Consider the following 23,866-nt stretch of genomic DNA (forward strand, 5'->3'; position numbering starts at 1 on the left):
CAAAGGCAGGTTTCAGACTGTTTGAATCTGATGCCAAATCTCTGCCCACTCTGTCAGAAGGGATGTAGCTGTATTAATTCCTTCTCACTGTTAACAGCGAAAGCTTCCTTCTTGGTTGGCCAACGGGCATGCCTCTTAGGAAGCCTCCTTTGCTTCTCTTCTCCTCCACAGCCTTAAGTAACTTCTGACACAAGACACTCCAGATCTCCTGATGGAATTCCATAGGGATTTAGCTGCCTGATATAAGTAAAAGCTGCCACTCTTTTCTACTCCTCCTTTGCTTTCCTCAAATGTTGGGAGAGAAGCAAGCTTCCTAAAACCTCTGGCAAGAAATGTAGAAGCAGAAACTCTGTCCTCCAGGATCTACTTGTAACTCCTCCAAGTGCGATGCTGGAATGACAGGCGCTCTTCCACTGGGCCCCATTCCTGAGAGACTTGGCTGGTGCCAGCATGCCATCCTGCTGGCAGCAGGTCTGCTTGCCCAAGAAGGGACATGTATTTGAATAACCCTGGAATCAGGCAGGAGATTCTGAGTGACAAAAGTATCAATCCAGAGATACAACTAAGGTAGAAATGGCCAGAATATGTTTTGATTAGTGATTGATTGATTTAATTTTTCCAGGAAATCTATAGGAATACCATTTCTAAAATTGCATGGATATTCCCTGGAAAAAGCTAAGCAGTCATTGAGAAGTGTTTTCATTTTTCCTTGTAGAGAGTAGAAATGGTTTGCCATCTGTCTTGCCAAGATGTATCGATAGAGTTTCCAGGACATTTGTTTGCTCTAGAGCTCCATGTCGAGGAGGAGGGAAAGCCAAGCTGCCCTCTGGAGAGGGCCTAGCACCTCTGGAGGTCATTTTCATACCTTCAGAAGGTAGCAGTTGTGTTATAGTGCCATAAAGAGCTTTGCAATCAACCAGACCAGAGGTTTGAATTCTCCACTCAGCCATTTATCAGCTGTGTGACCTTGATGAACAAAGTTAACTTATCTTCTCTGAGGCTTAGTTTTCTTTTTTTTCTTTTTTTTTTTTTTTTGCAGTACGCGGGCCGCGCAGGCTCAGCGGCCATGGCTCACGGGCCCAGCCACTCCGCGGCATGTGGGATCCTCCTGGACCGGGGCACGAACCCGCATGTCCTGCATCGGCAGGCAGACTCCCAACCACTGCGCCACCAGGGAAGCCCGAGGCTTAGTTTTCTTGTCTATGAAATAGGGAATATCAATGCCAGTTTGTAGTGTTTTTCTGAGTATCAAATTAGATAGTGTATGCAAAACACCTTGCTCAGGGCCTTTGTATGTATTAGGCACTCAGTAGCTGTCCAGCTTTCTTGATTAAATCAATCTCTAATTATAAACTCTTAAAATCTGAGGAGTTGAGGCAGTCATTCCCCTATTTAAAAAATTTGTTTAACAGTTTTATTGAGATGTAATTGATGTATTTTATATTTTTATTATTTTATTTTATTTATTTTTATTTATTTGGTCCTGTCGGGTCTTAGTTGAGGCACGCAGGCTCTTTGTTGCGGTGCATGGGCTTCTCTCTCTCTCTCTAGTTGTGCGCAGGCTCCAGAGTGCCTGGGCTCTGTCGTTGCAGCACGTGGGCTCTCTGGTTGTGTTGTGTGAGCTTAGTTCCCCGACCGGGGATCAAACCAGTGTCCCCTGCATTGCAAGACAGATTCTTAACCACTGGACCATGAGGAGAGTCCCTGAGATTGATGTATTTTAGACTACACATATTTAAAGTGTACAGATTGGATGAATTTAGACATATGTATACATTTGTGAAACCATCACCACAGTTAAGATAGTGAACATATCCTTCACCCCTTAAAGTGAAAGTTCCTTGTGCTCCCTTGTAATCTATTCTTCCTTAACCTTCCCCTCCCAATCCCAGGCAACCACTGATCTGCTTTCTGTCACTGTAGATTAGTTTGCATTTTCTAGAATTTGACAGTAAGTTCTCTACCTCCCTCCCTCCCCTCCCTCCCTTTGGCCTGCCTTCTTTACTCCACATTGATTTTGACATTCATCTGTGTTGTTGAGTGATACAGTAGTTTGTTCCTTTTGGTTGCTGACTGGTCTTCCATTGTGTGGATATACCACAATTTGTTTATCTGTCCCCCTTGTTGATGGACATCTGGTTTTGTTTTCCAGTTTTTGGCTGTTATGCATAAAACTGCTATAAACATTCAAGTGTAAGTCTCTGTGTGAACATATGCTTTCATTTCTCTTAGGTAAATACCTAGGAATGGTCTACCCAGGTCATTTGGTAAATGTGTATTTTAACTTTTTAAGAAACTTCCCAACTATTTTCCAAAGTGGTTGTGCCATTTTTTATTCCCAAAGCAGTGTGTGAGAGCTGCAGTTACTCTGCATCCTCACCAACACTTTGTCATTCTCTCTCTTTTTGATTACAGACATCCTAGGGGGTGTGGAGTTTTTCGAGGTTTAGATTTCCCTACTGATTAATAATGTTGAGCATCTTATCAGAAGTACATGTCCATTTGTTTTGTTGGTTGTTTTTTGTTTTGTTTTGGCTGCACCCGCGGGGCATGTGGGATCTTAGTTCCCTGACCAGGGATTAAACCCGCGCCCCCTGCAGTGGAAGCTCAGGGTCTTAACCACTGGACCGCCAGGGAAGTCCCTAGCATGTACTTATTTGCCATCTACATAGCTTCTTTGCTCATTTTTTGGTTTATCTTATTAATTTGAAAGAGTTCTTCATATGTTCTAGATATGAGTCCTTTGTCAGATATATATTTTACAAATATTTTCTCCCAGTGAGGCAATTTTCTTTGTGGCTTCTCTTTTCATTTTTGTCTTTTAAAGAACAAGCTTTTTTTTTTTTAATGAAGTCTTTTTAAGTTTGATCTTTACAGATTTGTTGGCAAAGGAGCAGTTTAAAATAGTATTGTAGCTGATGCTGCTAATTAAAAAAAAACTTCTTAATATCCATCTGATTAACAGTCTGAAGCAGTGCAGCACTGAAAATGCATAAGCAGCTTCATTTATGAAGAAAACAGTGCTAGGGCTCATGTGTTAAAGAACTTTTTTTCCCCTGACTGCCCTTGTTTGAAGAATGTACATACCATTGGTTTGAGATTTATACCTTTACTTATTTTTTGAGCAGCAAGAACATGTTTAAACAGCTCACTTAGCTTCTGCAGTTCGTTCTTCTTGTCATCTTTCGTCACTTTCTCATCACCTTCACTTTGTGCTGCTTGACGTGGATTTTACTGATCCGATGAGTCATAGCCTTGATGATGAAGTTCTCTTGCTTTACACCTTATTCTTTAGACAGAAGTTCTGTCTTCAGTGAACTTTCCCTTCTTTTTTCTTATTATCCTTTTGGTTGCCCCTGGCAGTTTCTTGCTCAGTCCAGATAAGGAGCCACACAGCTGGGCATCTCCAACAGCTCAGGCCAGTCAGCACACGATGAGAACAAGGGGCTGCAGCATCTGCACAGAGTATTCTCAACTAATTGAGAAACCGTCCTCAAAATGTCTTAAGAGCCCTTTTCTATGTAAAAGAGAAACGTTTCTGGAATCCTATGTCAGATCTTTTTGGGTTTTGTTTGTTGGCTTACTTTTGTTTGTTTGCTTGTTTTAAAATTTTCATTTTGAAATAATTATAGATTCACAGGAAATTGTAAAAAAGAAAAAAATGTACAGAAGGTCCTGTTCACCCTTCATCCCTCCTTCCCTAATGTTAGCATCTTGCATAACTTTAGTGCAGTATCAACACCATGAAATTGACATTGGTACAATCCACAGACCTTATTCAGATTTCACCAGTTATACATGCACTTGTTTGTGTTCATGTATAGTTGTATGCAGTTTTATCACACAGGTAGTTTCATGTAACTGCTTCACAATCAAGATGCAGAACTGGGGCTTCCCTGGTGGTGCAGTGGTTAAAAATCCGTCTGCCAGTGCAGGGGACACGGGTTCAAGCCCTGGTCCGGGAAGATCCCACATGCTGTGGAGCAGCTAAGCCCATGCACTACAACTACTGAAGCCTGCACACCGAGAGCCCGTGCTCCACAACAAGAGAAGCCACTGCAATGAGAAGCCCACGCACCGCAACGAAGATTAGCCCCCGCTCACCACAACTAGAGAAAGCCCGCACACAGCAACAAAGACCCAGTGCAGCCAAAAATAAATAAATAAAATAAATAAATTTATATAAAAAAAAAGATGCAGAACTGTTCCATCACTATAAAGCTCCTTCATGCTACCTTGTAAGAACCATCCCTGCCCCCTTCCATCCCCAAACCCTAAGCCCTGTTTTCCATCTCTATAATTACATTATTTCAAGAATATTATATAAATGAGATCGTATAGCATGTAACCTTTTGAAGTCAGCTGTTTTCACTCAGCATAATTCCCTGACGGTCTGTCCAAGTTATTGTGTGTACCAGCTGTTCTTTTTATGGCTGAGTAGTATTCCATAGTATGGATGTTCCACAGTTTGTTTAACCATTCATCCAGTGAAGAACATCTGGGTTTCCAGTTTTAAGCTATTATCAATAAAGCTGCTATAAACATTAGCGTACAGGTTTTTGTGCAAACATAAGTTTTTATTTCTCTGGGATAAATGCCCAAGAGTATAATTGCTGAGTCATATCATAAGTGCATTATTAGTTTTAGAAGGAACTGCCAAACTTTTTCAGAGTGGTTGTACCGTTTTATATTCCAATCAGCTAGGTATGTATGATCCAATTTCTCTGCATCCTCATCAGCTTTTTGGTGTTGTTACTATTTTTTGTTTTAGCCATTCTGATAAGTAGTTTTTTGTTTTTTTTTAAATAAATTTATTTTATTTATTTATTTTTGGCTGCATTGGGTCTTCATTGCACGCGGGCTTTCTCTAGTTGCGGCGAGCGGGGGCTACTCTTCGTTGTGGTGCGTGGGCTTCTTGTTACACTGGCTTCTCTTGTTGCAGGGCACGGGCTCTAGGCGTGCAGGCTTCAGTAGTTGTGGCACACAGGCTCAGTAGTTGTGGCTCGCAGGCTCTAGAGCACAGGCTCAGTAGTTGTGGCGCACAGGCTTAGTTGCTCCGCGGCACGTGAGATCTTCCCGGACCAGGGCTCGAACCCGTGTCCCCTGCATTGGCAGGCGGATTCTTAACCACTGCACCACCAGGGAAGCCCCTGATAGGTAATTTTAACACTGTAGTTTTAACTTTGATTTCCCTAATGGCTAATGATATTGAACATCTTTTCATGTGCTTATATTTCACCTGTATATCCTTTTTGGTAAAATGTCTGTTCATGTCTTTTGCCCATTTTCTAATTGGACTGTTTGTTTTCTTTACTGGTGAGCTTTGAGAGTTCTTAATATAGTCTAGATACTAGTCCTGTGTAAGATATGTAGTTTGCAAATACATTTTCCTAGTCTATAATTTGCTTTTTCATCCTCTTACAGAGCGAAAGATTTTAATTTTTATGAGGTCTAGCATACCAGTTTTCCTTTTATAGATTGTGCTTTTTGCATCAAGTCCAAGAATTCTTCACTTAGTCCTAGATCCTGATGATTGTTTTCTATCTTTTGTCTAAAAGTTTTATAGTCTTTATGTTTTACATGTAAGTCTTTGATCCATTTTCAGTTAATTTTTGTATAATGTGTGAGATTTAGGTCAAGGTTCTTTGTTTGTTTGTGGATATCTAATTGCTCGAGCAAATATTTGCTGAAAAGGCTATCCTTCTTTGTTTGACTTAACATCGGGAGCGATAATTCCTCCCACTTTGTTCTTCTGCACAATTGTTTTAGCTATTCTAGGTCCTTTGCCTTTCCACATAAACTTTAGAATAAGCTTGTTTTCGTCTACAAAAAAATTTTGCTGAGATTCTGATAGTAATTGTGCTAAACCTTTAAATCTTTGTGGGGAGAACTGACATCTCTGTGATACTGATTCTTCCAATCCATGAACATGGTAAGTCTCTCCAATTATTTTGGGTCATCTTTTATTTCTTTCATCAACACTTGTAATTTTCAGCCTAGGATCCCATTCGTATTTTGTTAGATTTACACCTAAGTATTTCATTTTCTTTGGCAATACTGTGTTTTTAATTTCAGTCACCACACAGTTATCTCAGAGCTTTTTGTGCAGAACTATGGAGTGGTGTGAGGTTTTCATGTTCATGGCAAAGGAGAGAGGAGGAGTTGGAGTTTGAAACTTGAATCACAGGCATTTGAAAACCAGGTATGAAGAATTCCCTGGTGGTCCAGTGCCAAGGGCCCAGGTTCACTCCCTGGTCGGGGAACCAAGATCCTGGAAGCCGCGCAGCACAGCCAAAAACAAAAAACAAAAAACAAAAACACCAGGTATGGAAACAGTGTAGGTGTAAGAGCAAACAGACTTGGATTCAAATCCCATCTCTGACACTTAACTGACTTTGTGACCTAGGGCAAGTCATTTAACTTCTCTGAGCCTATTTTCTCAACTGTCAGAAAGGGAGAATAACACCTCCTGTGCAAATCTTTTGTAAAGCTCTGAGATAATATATATATGTGAATGCTCTGTGTCTAACACAGCTCTCCCTATATCTTAGTTATTATTTCTGGCCACAGTGGAATCATCATTTATGATCCACAAATGGGGAGGCAAGTGTACCTGCTGTTAAGAGCAGCAAATGTTTCTTGAACCCCTTCATGGTGCTAATTTTCAAGGATGTGAAGTCTTGACATAGCTCTTGTCCTCAAGGGGCTTATAATTTTGTTGAGGAAACATGCTATATGTATAAAAATTCCAGGACTAGGCATCACTTGTTAAGTTCCAAATGTGTGGTGCGGACAGTGGGTGCATCACAGAACTTTTTTTTCCTGGGTTTTGTTTGCCCTTTTGTACCCTGTTCATCAAGGTGGCTTCTGAATGTTGTTGATGAGAGAATGTGTTGGGGTGGGAGGGAGTGTGTACAGATTTAGGGGAAAGGGAGTCATGTGGGAATATGTAATTAATTTTTATACTTTCCCCAGTAAACCATCGACCCTTTTTATGATGTCATGAGGGATTCCTTAATTTTGCAGCTGCTTCCTGATTACGTCAGAGAGGAGCCTCTCACCCCACAGCCTGGAGCTGCACTCATACAAGAATTGGAAACAAATGAAGTGCTGAATATCTAATGGCTTCCACAGGGAGAACCAGTTCAGACTTCCCAGGCCTCCTTCTGCAAGGTCTTCCTCAAGTATTTCTGACCCCCTGAAGTGTCTTTGTTCTGGAAAGACAGGACTGGCCCAGAGCCAAGTGGGCGGGAGCCTGGGGACTCCTCCCTCTCTCCAGGTGTTCTGCATTCCCACATTTCTACCCCTTTCCTGGATCTCATTTGGTGGGTGTTACCCTTTTTGAGGTCTCAGGATCCTCTGGAACTTGCTCAGATTATCAGTGAGAGTCCTTCCCTCCCCCACATCGTCTCCACCTTCTCTTCTCTTGATTTTCCTTCTGCAGCATTTCTCACATCTGTGCACTCCTTTCCATTCCCTCTCCCACCTCTTATAAGAAAGATGTTACATTTATTTGGCATTATAAAGTTTATGAAGCACTCTACATGTAATTCCTCTTAATTCAAACAAGTTCATGTCCTCTTAGCTTCCCAACCAGTTTGCCTCCCTGTTACTTTTTTCCAGCTATGCTAATCTGTCCTGAATGCTTTAACTGGATTAATCTTCATAAAATACTCACCTCTGCCTTCACTCAGGAACCCTGAGCGAGTGTTCTCCTCACTGACTGTTGGGTCAAGCCTGTGTTCCTTGCTGTGGCATCGCAGGCCCTATGCTTTGTGGTCCCTGTTTTACCATGTGCCGAGTACAGCACTTGCCGTCTGGGTACATGCCTGGTGTGTCCCTGCCTGTGTGCCTCTTTAGCACGCTCAATCCCTCCTTCATCCTGCCCAGTTCATCTTTTGTAGCCCTGCTCAGAAGTGCTCTCTTCTATGAAACCTTCCTTGATACACACTAGCTGGAAATGATTTTCTTTCCTTCTGGTGAGAGAAAGCATCTTATTTCCACCTTCCTATGGCATGTAATAATACATTGTCTTGAATTACAGCTATTTGGGTGTTCGTGTATTCTTCCTGTCTTCCTCATTAGAATATCATCTTCTCATGGACAGTATCCTGTTTTCCTTTATATCCTCCACAATTGGGCTAAATAAACAACTTTGGAATTAGTCGGAGAGGTCACTTTGTTAGGAGGTTGGGATTTTCTTTGCCCCGACATCTACCCACTAAAAGAAGTCAGAGTTTTATAATCCTAGAAAATCCAAAAGGAGTAGGGGCTCTTAGGGAAGAAACATTACCTTCCATGTTCCTTTGTCTTGTCTCAGACGTACCTCGTTCAGGAATATGTCATGGATTGCCTTCCACCCAGTCAGCCTGTGTTCTGCCGTTGTGCATGAATAATTTGCTTGGGTGTATTGGTGCCTGATTTTTCTGACTCATTCATTCTCCTCCTTGGGGAATAAAATGATGCCCTGATGACCTGGACATCTCTGCTCTTGCTGTGAGATTTTTGTAGGGTTCCTATGAAATGACTGCTTCTTCCACCTCCCTTTCAGCCAGCAGCTGCCACAGGGAACTCCGTGGCTCAAACAGCAGCAGTCGAAAGATGCTCTCACTGCCCACTTCCTGTAGACAAGGAGGTTTTGGTGGGCTGCTCAGGAACTGTGCCAGCTCTGTGTCTGACTGGTGACTGACTCATGAGAAAAGCAGCCTCATGTCTGAAAGATAAGAGCCAACAAATCGCCTCCAGGTGGTGTTAGTTTGGAGGTGACTGACCATTCATTTCCTCTCTCTGGGAGGAGCCAGTGGGGACGGAATCAGTGAATAAGTGGTCTTGCCTGCATTTTTCTCCGGCTGTTAGTGAAGCAGCTGAGTAAATGGTTGGTTGGTTCTCTCTGCTGGAGTGGCGAGTGGACCCCAGTGCCCTCTGAATGCCTTCTGCGGCTGTCAGGGTAGCAGACTTATGTGTCATCCATCCTGTGTCTTCCCTTCATTACTCTTCTCATTCTCTTGCTAGGAAGTTGGCTGTGTGCACCAGGCGAACTCTGCTTGTTCCATTGCTGCCAGGTTTTTCTGTGACCCGGCAAACCTCATCCCTACTGATTTGGTTTCCTCCAGATCGCTCCGTGACCCAGGAATTGATCAGAAGCAATGGTTCTGAACCGCTGTCCCTTGGCTGGGCTCAGTGGGTCCGGGCAGGTGGGCCTGCCTCTCCTGCCCTCCTCTTCCCTCTCCCCCCTCTCCTGCCTCGCTCCCATTTCCTGCAGGAGGACGCTCTGCCATCCTGGAGCCGTCAAGCACAGCTTTGCTTTGGCAGCACCGTCGCACACACACTGGTGGGAGAGGGGACGTGTTTATCACTTTTCCTGGAGATTATCTGTTTAAGCACTTCTCTGACAGTTACAATAACAAGGGCAGTGTGTTGTGTTTCCCAGCAGAAGGACACTTGCTGTTGAAAGATGTATAGCACTAATTAGAAATACATAACATCCGGCCACATGGCAGCCTTCTCCCGGCCGCTCCATTTCCTGATTTCATACAACTTTGACGACAGTTGGTTTATGTTTTCCATGAATATGTTCTCAGAGAAATGAGAAGGTCTCCCTGTTACATAGGAGCGGGAAGAGTGTTTCTGCTTGAGCAGGTATTTGGCCAGGGGAATAGTGGGAGATGTGGTCACCTGCCCATCTGAGAGCATGTGGGAAGGGGCAAACCCGGTTCAGACTCCAGGTGAGTTTCTTGGTAAGAAAGATTTCCATCCGACTTCCTTAGCCAGAACCATCCCCCTACACCCTGGAGCAAGCCTGCTTTTGGAAAGAAGGGAAAAGGCTGTTTCACAATGTTAATGAGTTCCTCAGTTCATGTCAGGCTCCAGCTACCTGACACAAAGCCAGAGGAACCCAGGCAAATACCAAGGCGAACAATGCTTTTTCCTTCCCCACCCCACATCACGTGTTGGCCTGGCCCAGCCCGCTCTAGGGATATATATGGGCATCTCTAAGACCAGGACCAGTTTCCTAGGCCTAACCCTAGAGTGGGCGGACCTGGGAATCTGGATGCTGTTTTCCTACCCACTTACATAAGCGTGGGTACGTCTCAAGGACTGGCATCTTACAGCTTCTAGTCCACAGAAGCCTAAGTGAAGCACAGAGCATCTCCTGAAGATACCATAGCGCTTAATACATTCCTCCCTGGAGGCACTGGGTCTGAGTTGCCATGGTTACTGGGGGGTAAACAAACCGTTTGCAAGGTCCTAAGATTGCAGGGATCCTGTTTTATTTGTAGCTTTGTTCTTCAGCACAGGGTCAAGGACACTGTAGATGCTCAGTGCCTGTGGTACCACTGAGCCTTGGAGGAGGGCAGGCCTTCCAGAAAGCGCTGTGTATGAAGAGCTGACGGAGGCCCAGGCATTCTGACCCCCAGATAGCTGTGATATCACCACCTGCTTGATCAGAGCAGAACAGCTTACTGATTTGTACCTCCCCATCAGTTAAACCAGAACACAACAGGGAGTGCTGTCAGGCCCTTCCTGGGGAGATGGAGGGGTGGGGGTGGGTGGGTGAAGGGTTGAGGTGACATAACCATGGCAGAGCAGTCATGAAGCTACCTTTTAGCTGCTGCCCTGAGAGGTAGTTGAGCCCTTCCAGACACAGCAGAGAGGCTCCAGTTGTCGCTTCCCCACCTGGTCCCCAGACCTTATTGCAAGAAGCTTTAAAAAGGAGCCAGCCTGGACTCCCCAGAGGCCTCAGTGTCATTGTTCTTAAGCAGTTTGCCCCCTTGAGCCCTAGCCCTGTGCACTCTGAGAAGGAGTCTAACCTGAGGTTGATGTTCATCATAAAAATAGAAATGGTCTTGGTGAAAGTAATCTCCCTTTGCCCCATCTTACCCTTATCGAGGTTGATGAGAGTGTCTTCTTGTACTCTTGGGCTTCTGCCAGTCCTTGGAGCTAAGATACCCACCTCCATCCCTTCTGAGGGCCTTCTGTGTGCAGGTAACTTCTGCCTAAGATGCCCAATTGATGAGGGGACACTAATGGGTACTCAGTGTGTCAACTACCAGGATGTGGCCTCTCCTCGTTCCCTCTGTTATGGACTTACTCTCCCGTTCTGGGATTTGTTGCTGATTAGAGGCAGGCTGCTCGCAGTGCTTGGCAGGGGCCTGGGCTGAGCTGGGGTGGTACAGACAGTCCTGTTGCCTATAGTAAGGGTGGAGGAGAGAAGTTGGCAACCTTTCCTTGGGATGGCTTACACATCTTCCCCTCCCCTACTTTCCATCCTCCCTCCGCTTTGTTCTTAGATGCTTGTTTTTTGTCTCTCTAGCACAGGTTTAGGGCCTTACCGGAAGAAGAATGAGACTGGTGATCTATTCTAATCACATGGATTGTTACCACTTCCTTACTGCCTGCCACAGTTGAACTGGAAAGTTAGAGGGTGACATTTGGGACCATTGGGCATCTGGAAGGATGGCGGTGAAGGCCACTATAGAAGAATTGCTACACTGATGCTATTCATATGTTGGGACCTTCTGAACAGCAGCCCGTTCCTTCTCACCCCCAGGGCTTTCTAAGGTGGTTTGGGGCTGGCTTTGCATACTCCAGTCATGTTTGCTCCTGTGGCCAAGACGGTTAGGAATAACTGTGGTTGTGTAGCATCTCCTGGAGTAAAGACTTCAATTAGGCCCCACTGGAAAGATGAGTATCAATGAGGGGAGAGGCAGGAGGGCTCCCCCTTGGCTACTGAGGTTAAAATGCAAGCAGGGACAGAGATCAAACATGTGGCTAATTATCCTTTTAACACCTGGAGATTCTGGGAGTTCTCCTGTATTCAGACAGAAGGAATTAACGGATCAGCTGCTGCCAAAGCAAGCGAGCCTGGCCCCTGATTCCGTCTCCTGTGCATATAGGGTGTCTCCTGCTCTGAGGCTGCAAGGCTGGACTGCTGCCTTCTGTTGGTCGCCTGTTTCTCTCAGGTCTGGATGATGTGCCCATCAGGGAGGGCCACGGACAAGGGGCAGGTGCAGGCAGTGGTTTGAAGGTGTGTATGTAGCTCTCGCTAAAGAATAGCTCTGGCCACCACCAAGGTGGCTCCTTTCCCTGACCTGCAGCCAGAGGGAAGTTGGGCAGGCTGAGAAAGTGAGGGGGATAGGGTGCTAGTATTGGAAACCAGATTTATTCCTTAGCCCTAGGGGAGAGAACTTGTGAAAATTAAAGCTAACACTGATTAAGTGCTTATTATGTGCCATGCACTGTCATATATAAAGTTAACTCATGCGGTGAAAATAGGTTATTTGTTTCGTGTGTGTTCTCTGAGGAGGAGGAACAGAGAGAAGGTAAGGATGGAACCAAAGTTTGGTGATTCAAGAAGATAACTTTTAAATGTGTATTTTTCTGATCTTAATTGGTGATTGTATTCTCGCTATGTATACGTTAGAGAGACTGAGTTAATTAAATATGACTTCTTGTTGCTGTTGCTTCACATCATCAGCAGGCAACTAAAGGCAGAGAGCATGCAGGTGTGGCTCAGGCTGCTCACCTTGGGGTAACTGATCCTGGGGAAGTGATGTGATACAGAATTTACACAAGTGAGCCTTATAATAACCTTATTGAGTGCTTACCCACAGGCCGGTCATGGTGGTAAGTGCTTCACGTGCATTACTTTAGTTAGCCTTTCACTACCCTTTGAGAGAGGGAATATTACAACACCAGTCTTAGATGAAGGGCAGGGAGCTCGGTGATACAAGCAAGGACTTGCACCTAGTAAGGTAGGGAAGAGGAGCCCTTGGCCCCCGGGATACTGATGGGCTTTCCTTTCCTCCTGCTCAGACTGCTTCTCGGAGGAGTGTCGCTCTGTGATCCAGGAGCAAGCCACAGCCCTGGGCCTGGCCATGTTTTCTCTCCTGGTGCAGCGCTGCACTGACTTACTGAAGGAATCAGCCAAAGGTAAGCAGATGAGGGGCCCTGACTGGTGGACTTCCCAGCTCCTGGGTCCTGCCCAGACAAGCTCAGAATGCCACGCTGCTTTCTCTGCGTCTTCTCCCTCTACTCCAGGCTTCCTTTTGCCCACCTAACTAGTCCCATTTCCTCTAAGGCCCTCTTTCCTCCTTGTAGAAAGGAAAGGAAGCCTCTTTCCTCCTCTCTCTCTTCTCGCCTTTAATAGTTAGGATTTTCAATGTACCTCTGAACTACTGCATGTTCCTGCAACTTTAAAAAAAAAAAAAAAGAAAGAAAAATGAGTTTCCCTTGGTGTTCATAATCCATGTTTTGGTTTCCCCCTCTATCTATATGTCCCTGTTTGTCAGGTACCTGGTGGGGGCTATAACCACTGTGGACCAGCCATCTCGGTAGACTCACTGGACCAGAGCAGGGGTTCTTTTTAGCCCTTTGAGCAGTGTCCCCTTATCCGTTAAGGCTGCCCTTAGAATTCCAAGCCTGATTGCTGAGCCGTGTAAGGTAGGTCTGAAGGGTGTACCTTTCTTTCAGCTTCTGGATTAATTTTGATGAGTGTGAGGCTCCTCTGTTGTTCCCCTGCCACATCAGCTTTTTTTTTTTTAATTCAATTTAATTAATTTTTTTATACAGCAGGTTCTTATTAGTTATCCATTTTATACACATGTATACATGTCAATCCCAGTCTCCCAATTCATCCCACCACCACCACCACCCCCCACCTCCACTTTCCCCCCTTGGTGTCCATACGTTTGTTCTCTACATCTTTTTTTTTTTTCCCTTTTTTTTTTATTAGTTTCTGCTTTATAACAAAGTGGATCAGTCATACATATACATCTGTTCCCATATCCCTTCCCTCTTGCGTCTCCCTCCCTCCCACCCTCCCTATCCCACCCCTCCAGGCAGTCACAAAGCACCGAGCTGATCTCCCTGTGCTATGCGGCTGCTTCCCACTATCTATCTACCTTACGTTTGGTAGTGTATATATGTCCATGCCTCTCTCTCGCTTTGTCACAGCTTACCCTTCCCCCTCCCCATATCCTCAAGTCCATTCTCAAGTAGGTCTGTGTCTTTATTCCTGTTTTACCCCTAGGTTCTTCATGACATTTTTTTTTCTTAAATTCCATATATATGTGTCAGCATACAGTATTTGTCTTTCTCTTTCTGACTTACTTCACTCTGTATGACAGACTCTAGGTCTATCCACCTCATTACAAATAGCTCAATTTCGTTTCTTTTTATGGCTGAGTAATATTCCATTGTATATATGTGCCACATCTTCTTTATCCATTCATCCGATGATCGACACTTAGGTTGTTTCCATCTCCGGGCTATTGTGAATAGAGCGGCAATGAACATTTTGGTACATGTCTCTTTTTGAATTATGGTTTTCTCAGGGTATATGCCTAGTAGTGGGATTGCTGGGTCATATGGTAGTTCTATGTTCTCTACATCTTTGTGTCTATTTCTGCCCTGCAAACTGGTTCATCTGTACCATTTTTCCAGGTTCAACATATATGCGTTAATACACAATATTTGTTTTTCTCTTTCTGACTTACTTCACCCTGTATGATAGCCTCTACATCCATCCAGGTCTCTACAAATGACCCAATTTCGTTCCTTTTTATGGCTCAGTAATATTCCATTGTATATATGTACCACATCTTCTTTATCCATTCGTCCGTCGATGGACATTTAGGTTGCTTCCATGTCCTGGCTATTGTAAATAGTGCTGCAATGAACATTGGGGTGCATGTGTCTTTTTTTATTAATATGTATAAATTATTTATTTTTGGCTTTTGGCTGTGTTGGATCTTCATTCCTGTGCGCAGGCTTTCTCTAGTTGCGGTGAGTGGGGGCTACTCTTCATTGTGGTGCACCAACTCCTCGTTGTTGTGACTTCTCTTGTTGCAGAGCACAGGCTCTAGGCACGCAGGCTTCAGTAGTTGTGGCACGTGGGCTCAGTAGTTGTGGCTTGCGGGCTCTAGAGCTCAGGCTCAGTAGTTGCGGCACACAGGCTTAGTTGCTCCGCGGCATGTGGGATCTTCCCGGGCCAGGGCTCGAACCCGTGTCCCTTGCATTGACAGGCAGATTCTTAACCACTGTGACACCAGGGAAGCCCACATGTGTCTTTTTGAATTATGGTTTTCTCTGAGAATATGCCCAGTAGTGGGATTGCTGGGTCATATGGTAATTCTATTTTTCATTTTTTAAGGAACCTCCATACTGTTCTCCATAGTGGCTGTATCAATTTACATTCCCACCAGCAGTGCAAGAGGGTTCCCTTTTCTCCACACCCTCTCCAGCATTTGTTGTTTGTAGATTTTCTGATGATGCCCATTCTAACTGGAATAAGGTGATACCTCATTGTAGTTTTGATTTGCATTTCTGTAATAATTAGTGATGTTGAGCAGCTTTTCATGTGCTTCTTGGCCATCTGTATGTCTTCTTTGGAGAAATGTCTATTTAGGTCTTCTGCCCATTTTTTGATTGGGTTGTTTGTTTTTTTAATATTGAGCTGCATGAGCTGTTTATATATTTTGGAGATTAATCCTTTGTCTGTTGATTCATTTGCAAATATTTTCTCCCATTCTGAGGGTTGTCTTTTTGTCTTGTTTGTAGTTTCCTTTGCTTTGCAAAAGCTTTTAAGTTTCATTAGGTCCCATTTGTTTATTTTTGTTTTTATTTCCATTACTCTAGGAGGTGGATCAAAAAAGATCTTGCTGTGATTTATGTCAAAGAGTGTTCTTCCTGTGTTTTCCTCTAAGAGTTTTATAGTGTCCGGTCTTACATTTAGGTCTCTAATCCATTTTGAGTTTATTTTTGTGTATGGTGTTAGGGAGTGTTCTAATTTCATTCTTTTACATGTAGCTGTCCAGTTTTCCCAGCACCACTTATTGAAGAAACTGTCTTTTCTCCATTGTATATCCTTGTCTCCTTTGTCATAAATTAGTTGACCATAGGTGCCTGGGTTTATCTCTGGGCTTTCTATCCCGTTCCATTGATCTATATTTCTGTTTTTGTGCCAGTACCATATTGTCTTGGTTACCTTAGCTTTGTAGTATAGTCTGGAGTCAGGCAGTCTGATTCCTCCAGTTGTGTTTTTTCCCCTCAAGACTGCTTTGGCTATTTGGGGTCTTTTGTGTTTCCATACAAATTTTAAGATTTCTTGTTCTAGTTCTGTAAAAAATGCCACTGGTAGTTTGATAGGGATTGCATTGAATCTGTAGATTGTTTTGGGTAGTATAGTCATTTTCACAGTATTGATTCTTTCAATCCAAGAACATGGTATATCTCTCTATCTGTTTGTGTCATCTTTGATTTCTTTCATCAGTGTCTTATAGTTTTCTGAGTACAGATCTTTTACCTCCTCAGGAAGGTTTATTCCTAGGTATTTTATTCTTTTTCTTGCAATGGTGAATGGGATTGTTTCCTTAATTTCTCTTTCTGATCTTTCATTGTTGGTGTATAGGGATGCAAGAGATTTCATTAATTTTGTGCATTAATTTTGTACCCTGCAACTTTACCAAATTCATTGATTAGCTCTAGTAGTTTTCTGGTGGCCTCTTTAGGATTCTCTATGTATAGTATCATGTCATCTGCAAACAGTGACAGTTTCACTACTTCTTTTCCAATTTGTATTCCTTTTATTTCTTTTTCCTCTCTGATTGCCGTGGCTAGGACTTCCAAAACTATGTTGAATAAGAGTGGTGAGAGTGGACATCCTTGTCTTGTTCATGATCTTAGAGGAAATGCTTTCAGTTTTTCACCATTGAGGATGATGTTTGCTGGGGGTTTGTCATATATGGCCTTTATTATGTTGAGGTAGGTTCCCTCTGTGCCCACTTTCTGGACAGTTTTTATCATAAATAGGTATTGAATTTTGTCAAAAGCTTTCTCTGCATCTATTGAGATGATCATATGGTTTTTATTCTTCAATTTGTTAATATGGTGTATCACACTGACTGATTTGCGTATATTAAAGAATCCTTGCATCCCTGGGATAAATCCCACTTGATCATGGTGTATGATCCTTTTAATGTGTTGTTGGATTCTGTTTGCTAGTATTTTGTCGAGGATTTTTGCATCTGTATTCATCAGTGATATTGGTCTGTAATTTTCTATTTTTGTAATATCTTTGTCTGGTTTTGGTATCAGGGTGATGGTGGCCTCATAGAATGAGTTTGGGAGTGTTCCTTGCTCTGCAATTTTTTGGAAGAGTTTGAGAAAGATGGGTGTTAGCTCTTCTCTAAATGTTTGATGGAATTCACCTGTGAAGCCATCTAGTCCTGGACTTTTGTTTGTTGGGAGATTTTTTTTTTTTTTTTGGTTGGAAGATTTTTAATCACAGTTTCAATTTCATTACCTGTGATTGGTCTGTTCATATTTTCTATTTCTTCCTGGTTCAGTCTTGGAAGTTTATACCTTTCTAAGAATTTGTCCATTTCTTCCAGGTTGTCCATTTCACTGGCATAGCGTTGCTTGTAGTAGTCTCTTAGGATGCTTTGTATTTCTGCGGTGTCCGTTGTAACTTCTCCTTTTTCATTTCTAATTTTATTGATTTGAGTCCTCTCCCTCTTTTTCTTGATGAATCTGGCTGAAGGTTTATCAATTTTGTTTATCTTCTCAAAGAACCAGCTTTTAGTTTTATTGATCTTTGCTATTGTTTTCTTTGTTTCTATTTCACATTTATTTCTGCTCTGATCTTTATGATCTCTTTCCTTCTACTAACTTTGGGTTTCGTCTGTTCTTCTTTCTCCAGTTCCTTTAGATGTAAGGTTAGATGGTTTATTTGAGATTTTTCTTGTTTCTTGAGGTAGGCTTGTATTGGTATAAACTTCCCTCTTAGAACTGCTTTTGCTGCATCCCATAGGTTTTGGATCGTCGTGTTTTTGTTGTAATTTGTCTGTAGGTATTTTTTGATTTCCTCTTTGATTTCTTCAGTGATCTCTTGGTTATTTAGTAACATACTGTTTAGCCTCAATGTGTTTGTGTTTTTTATGTTTTTTTCCCTGTAATTGATTTCTAACCTGATAGCATTGTGGTCGGAAAAGATACTTGATATGATTTCAGTTTTCTTAAATTTACCGAGGCTTGATTTGTGACCCAAGATGTTATCTATCCTGGAGAATGTTCTGTGTGCACTTGAGAAGAAAGTGTAATCTGTTGTTTTTGAATGGAATGTCCTATAAATATCGATTAAATCTATCTAGTTTATTGTGTCATTTAAAGCTTGTGTTCCCTTATTAATTTTCTGTCTGGATGATCTGTCCATTGGTGTAAGTGAGGTGTTAAAATCCCCCACTATTAATGTGTTAGTGTCGATTTCCTCTTTTATAGCTGCTAGCAGCTGCCTTATGTATTGAGGTGCTCCTATGTTGGGTGCATATATATTTATAATTGTTATATCTTCTTCTTGGATTGATCCCTTGATCAGTATGTAGTGTCCTTCTTGTCTCTTGTAACATTCATTATTTTAAAGTCTATTTTATCTGATTCGAGTCTTGCTACTTCAGCTTTCTTTTGATTTCCATTTGCATGGAATATCTTTTTCCATCCGCTCACTTTCAGCCTGTATGTGTCCCTAGGTATGAAGTGGGTCTCTTGTAGACAGCATATATATGGGTGTTGTTTTTGTGTCCATTCAGCGAGCCTGTGTCTTTTGGTTGGAGCATTTAATCCATTCACGTTTAAGGTAATTATCGATATGTATGTTCCTATTACCATTTTCTTAATTGTTATGCATTTGTTTTTGTAGGTCCTTTCCTTCTCTTATGTTTCCTGCTTAGAGAAGTTCCTTCAGCATTTGTTGTAGATCTGGTTTGGTGGTGCTGAATTCTCTTAGCTTTTGCTTGTCTGTAAAGCTTTTGATTTCTCCATTGAATCTGAATGAGATCCTTGCCAGGTAGAGTAATCTTGGTTGTAGGTTCTTCCCTTTCATCACTTTAAATATATCATGCCACTCCCTTCTGGCTTGTAGAGTTTCTGCTGAGCAATCAGCTGTTAACCTTATGGGAGTTCCCTTGAGTGTTATTTGTCATTTTTCCCTGGTTGCTTTCAATAATTTTTCTTTATCTTTAATTTTTGTCAATTTAATTACTATGTGTCTCGGCATGTTTCTTCTTGGGTTTATCCTGCCTGGTACTCTGCACTTCCTGGACTTGGGTAGCGATTTCCTTTCCCATGTTTGGGAAGTTTTCGACTATAATCTCTTCACATATTTTCTTGGGTCCTTTCTCTCTCTCTTCTCCTTCTGGGACCCCTATAATGTGAATGTTGTTGCGTTTAATGTTGTCCCAGAGGTCTCTTATGCTGTCTTCATTTCTTTTCATTCTTTTTTCTTTATTCTGTTCTGCAGCAGTGAATTCCACCATTCTGTCTTCCAGGTCACTTATCCGTTCTTCTGCCTCAGTTATTCTGCCATTGATGCCTTGTGGTGTATTTTTCATTTCAATTATTGTATTGTTCCTCTCTGTTTGTTTGTTCTTTCATTCTTCTAGGTATTTGTTCTTTAATTCTTCTAGGTCTTCATTTCTTGCATATTCTCGATCTTTGCCTCCATTCTTTTTCTGAGGTCCTGGATCATCTTCACTATCATTATTCTGAATTCTTTTTCTGGAAGGTTGCCTATCTCCACTTCATTTAGTTGTTTTTCTGGGCTTTTATCTTGTTCCTTCATCTGGTACATAGTCCTCTGCCTTTTCATTTTGTCTTTCTTTCTGTGAATGTGGTTTTCCTTCCACAGGCTGCAGAATTGTAGTTCTTCTTGCTTCTGCTCTCTGCCCTCTGGTGGATGAGGCTATCTAAGAGGCTTGTGCAAGCTTCCTGATGGGAGGGACTGGTGGTGGGTAGAGCTGGGTGTTGCTCTGGTGGGCAGAGCTCAGTAAAACTTTAATCTGCTTGTCTGCTGATGGGTGGGGCTGGGTTCCCTCCCTGTTGGTTGTTTGGCCTGAGGCTACCCAGCACTGGAGCCTACCGGCTCTTTGGTGGGGCTCATGGCGGACTCTGGGAGGGCTCAGCCAAGGAGTACTCCCCAGAAGAACTTCTGCTGCCAGGGTCCTTGTCCCCACGGTGAGCCGCCCCCTACCTCTGCAGGAGATCCTCCAACACAGGCAGGTAGGTCTGGTTCAGTCTCCTATGGGGTCACTGCTCCTTCCCCTGGGTTCTGGTGCGCACACTACTTTGTGTGTGCCCTCCAGGAGTGGAGTCTCTGTTTCCCCCAGTCCTGTAGAAGTCCTGCAGTCAAATCCCACTAGCCTTCAAAGTCTGATTCTCTAGGAATTCCTCCTCCTGTTGCCGTACCCCCAGGTTGGGAAGCCTGACGTGGGACTCAGAACCTTCACTCCAGTGGGTGGACTTCTGTGGTATAAGTGTTCTCCAGTTTGTGAGTCACCCACCCAGCAGTTATGGGATTTGATTTTATTGTGATTGCGCCCCTCCTGCCATCTCACTGCAGCTTCTCCTCTGTCTTTGGATGTGGGGTATCTTTTTTGGTGAGTTCCAGTGTCTTCCTGTTGATGATTGTTCAGCAGTTAGTTGTGATTCCGGTGCTCTCGCAAGAGGGAGTGAGCGCACGTCCTTCTACTCCACCGTCTTGAACCCCACATCAGCTTTTGTGAATGCCTCTAGCCTCTGGGACTGCCTGTTTTTTGGAGGGACGGTAGGGGTAACTATTTGGAAACAATTTCAAATTTACAGAAATTTGCAAGAATAATACTAACAGCTCTCTTACATACCCTTCACCCAGATTCCCTAATTGATAACATTTTACCATATTTGCTTTCAGTTCTCTCTCTTTCCACACGCACACCTATACCTAATGGTTATTGTTATTTATTTTATTTTATTTTTGGCTCTGTTGGATCTTTGTTGCTGTGCGTGGGCTTTCTCTAGTTGTTGCGAACGGGGGCTACTCTTTGTTGTGGTGCACAGGTTTCTTGTTGCGGAGTATGGGCTCTAGGCGTGTGGGCTTTAGTAGTTGCAGCACGCAGCCTCAATAGTTGTGGCTCACCGGCTCTGGAGGGCTGGCTCGGTAGTTGTGGCACACGGGCTTTGTTGCTCCGCAGCATGTGGGATCTTCCCGGCCAGGGCTCGAACCCGTGTCCCCTGCATTGGCAGGTGGAATCTCAACCACTGTGCCATCAGGGAAGTCCCTGTTATTTTTTTTTTATGAACCATTTGATTGTAAGTTACGGACATGGTAGCTTTTTCCCCCCAACTACTTGACTGTGTATTTCCTAGTCATGAGGACATTCTCTTATATCACAGTACTCTTATCACAATCAGGAAGCCAGCACTGATACAGTACTATCATTGAATCTACAGACCTTACTGAGTTTGGACCAGTTGTCCCAAAAAGAATTTAAGAAAAAAGTTTCTTTCTGGTCTAGGATCCATTCCAAGATCATACTTTGCATTTAGATGTCATGTCTCTTTAGTCTCCTGCAACCTGGAATGGTTTTTCTGTCTTCCTTTGTCCTTCGTGGCCTTAACATTTTTGAAGTGTACAGGAGATTTACTTTGTAGAATGCCCTAAAATTTGGGTTTCTCTGATACGTCCTCACTGTCAAATTCAGGTCGTACAGTTTGGGCATGAACCCTGGTGCCATCTCAGCACTGTGCTGGAGAAAGGCTAAAAGTGGGTGGGGGTAGGGGCTGGAGGCCAGGGTAGCAGCTACAGCCAGGCCACAGGTGGAGCAGAGACAGCTGTCTGCAGGGCGGACCCAGTGCCCTGGTTCTCTCTTTGTCCTGCTTTTCAGAATCCTCTCAGTTGCTGGCACTTGTCCTTCGCTTCTGGGCCCAGCTCTCCTGTGGACTTGGTCTCCCTTCCCTAAGAGCCTGCTGCCGTCCCAGTGCCCCAGGCCTCACTCGGGGGCCACAGCAGACCTAGGCCCAGTTCTCACCCTTTGCCTCTGCAGCTCAGCTGTCTTCTCCTGAGGAGGAGGAGGATCAAGATGACATCAAGGTGTCTTCCTTCGTCCCGGACCTGAAGGAACTGCTCCCCAGTGTGAAAGTCTGGTCAGACTGGATGCTCGGCTATCCAGACACCTGGAATCCTCCGCCCACATCCCTGGATCTGCCCTCACAGTGAGTCAGCCTCGCCCACCCGTGTTCCCACAGCCCCTGTCCCGCAGCCCGCCTGTGTCTGTCTTCCCTCTTCATTTGAACTTGGGGTTTCCCCTTCCCTGACACCTTCCTCGTCCTCTGACGTGTTAGGTTGTTTTTGCCTGTTCTCCAGCCTGTTCCTCCTCCTCTCAGTCTCTCTTTCTCTCACACCATAGCTTGCTCTGTTTCGTTCCTTCCCCTTGATCTTGCTAATTTTTACTGCGTACTGTTCATACTCACCGTCTCGGCAGCTACCTGCTGAGTCTGGGTGGGTGTCAGTCAGTGTGTGTGAGAGACTTTGTTTCTTTCTCTCCCTTTTAGTTTATCTCTGTGCATCTCTCAGGTTCTTGCTGCTTCTCGTGCTGTCCTGCGCACTCTGTCTCCTTGCCTTCCTCTCACGACGTTGTAGTATGTGGGGAATGGTGAGAGCATGCACCCCTCTCTCCCACTCACTTCATCCCTGTCCCCGCAACACATCCCGCCCCCTCTCCCTGTCTCTTTGTGTTGATGTGGGATGTGTTGGTCTGGGGAGTATGTGTGTCTGCTGGGTGTTTCTCTGTAGATCTTTTTGTGTGTCCATATGACATGTGGTAAAATGTATATATGTGGCAAAGTTTGCCATCTTAACCGTTTTTAAGCATACAGTCAGTGGCATGGTACATTCACGTTGCTGTGCAGCCAGGTAGGGCTATTTCTTGTGTTTGTAGCGATGTGTGAGTTGTAGATCTGGGTGTGCCTGTTTGGGCCTGGTTGTCTATGTGGGTCTGGTTGTGTGTGTCTGAGTGTGAGGGTGTGTGTGTGTGTGTGTGTGTGTGTGTGTGTGTGTCCCCGGGGATTGTCTACCGAAGGCTCTTTTGGTGTGCTTTTCCATGTCTGTCTATGTATGTGTGTCCATGTGCTGTGTCCATATCTGTGTCTGCGTCTCTGTCTATCCTTGTGTGTGGATCTCTTTACAGGGTTCCTGTGTCCCTGTGAGGAATCTGTTTCACTGTGTATCTGTCTCCATGTCTGTGTGTTCATATATATGTCTATGTCTGATTCTTGGGCCATGTCAGTCCATGTCTGCTTTGGTCCTGTCCATGTCTCTCTGTGTGTGGCTGTGTCCTGTGGGAGTGTTTGTATATGTTCCTGAATGTCTGTGCCCGGGACTGCCTGTGTCCGTGTCCATATTTGTCTGTAAGTATGTCTCTGTGTGTCAGTCTAGGTCTCTCTGTTGGGGGGCAGGGGATTTCTGTATATGTGGATACAGGGGCTGCCTGTATCCACCTGCCTCGCCTGTGTCTCCCTGCCTGCCTCTGCCTGTCCCTCCTGCCTGTCTCAGCTTGTCTTGGCTTGTCCCTGCCTGCCTCTTTGCCTGACTCTGTTTGTCTCTCTCTGCTGTTTGTGTATCTGTTTCAGGGGTCAGCAAGCTATGGCCCATGAGCTCAGAATGGTTTACATTTTTAAATGGTTGAAAAAATAAAATAAAAAGAGTAAGACTTCATGACTTGTGAAAAGTATATGAAAGTCCCATTTCAGTGTCCATGAAGTTGTATTGGAACACAGCCATGCTTGTTTGTTTACACTTTGTCTATGGCTGCTTTCACACTGCAGCAGTGGAGTTGAGTAGTTGTGACAGAGACGGTGTGGTCTGCAGAGCCAGAACTATTTACTCTCTATCCCATTATAGAAAAAGTTTGCCAGCTCCTCATCTATATCCATGTTCCTATGTGTCTTGTTCTTTTGTACGTTAGGGTCACTGTGTGTGTGTTTGTGTTTGCGTAAGAGTGTCCTAATGTGTGTGCACATAGGTGCCTGTTTCTGGTCAACTCTGTTGACTGTC

At 43.9% G+C, this 23,866-nt stretch overlaps 1 protein-coding gene across 2 annotated transcripts in view; it reads left to right on the top strand.

Annotated features, from left to right (window-relative positions):
• Positions 1-23,866, top strand: part of SMG6 (SMG6 nonsense mediated mRNA decay factor) — a 231,900-nt gene that overhangs the window by 86,846 nt on the left and 121,188 nt on the right. For both annotated transcript variants that reach the window (XM_082605367.1, XM_082605368.1), the window contains exons 11-12: positions 12,817-12,933; positions 21,858-22,026. In XM_082605367.1, the coding sequence (XP_082461493.1) occupies positions 12,817-12,933; positions 21,858-22,026 (286 nt within the window). The remainder of the gene's footprint in view (positions 1-12,816; positions 12,934-21,857; positions 22,027-23,866) is intronic.

The sequence above is a fragment of the Mesoplodon mirus genome, assembly GCF_964341445.2.
Source record: "Mesoplodon mirus genome assembly, chromosome: 18".
Lineage (NCBI taxonomy): Eukaryota > Metazoa > Chordata > Mammalia > Artiodactyla > Ziphiidae > Mesoplodon > Mesoplodon mirus.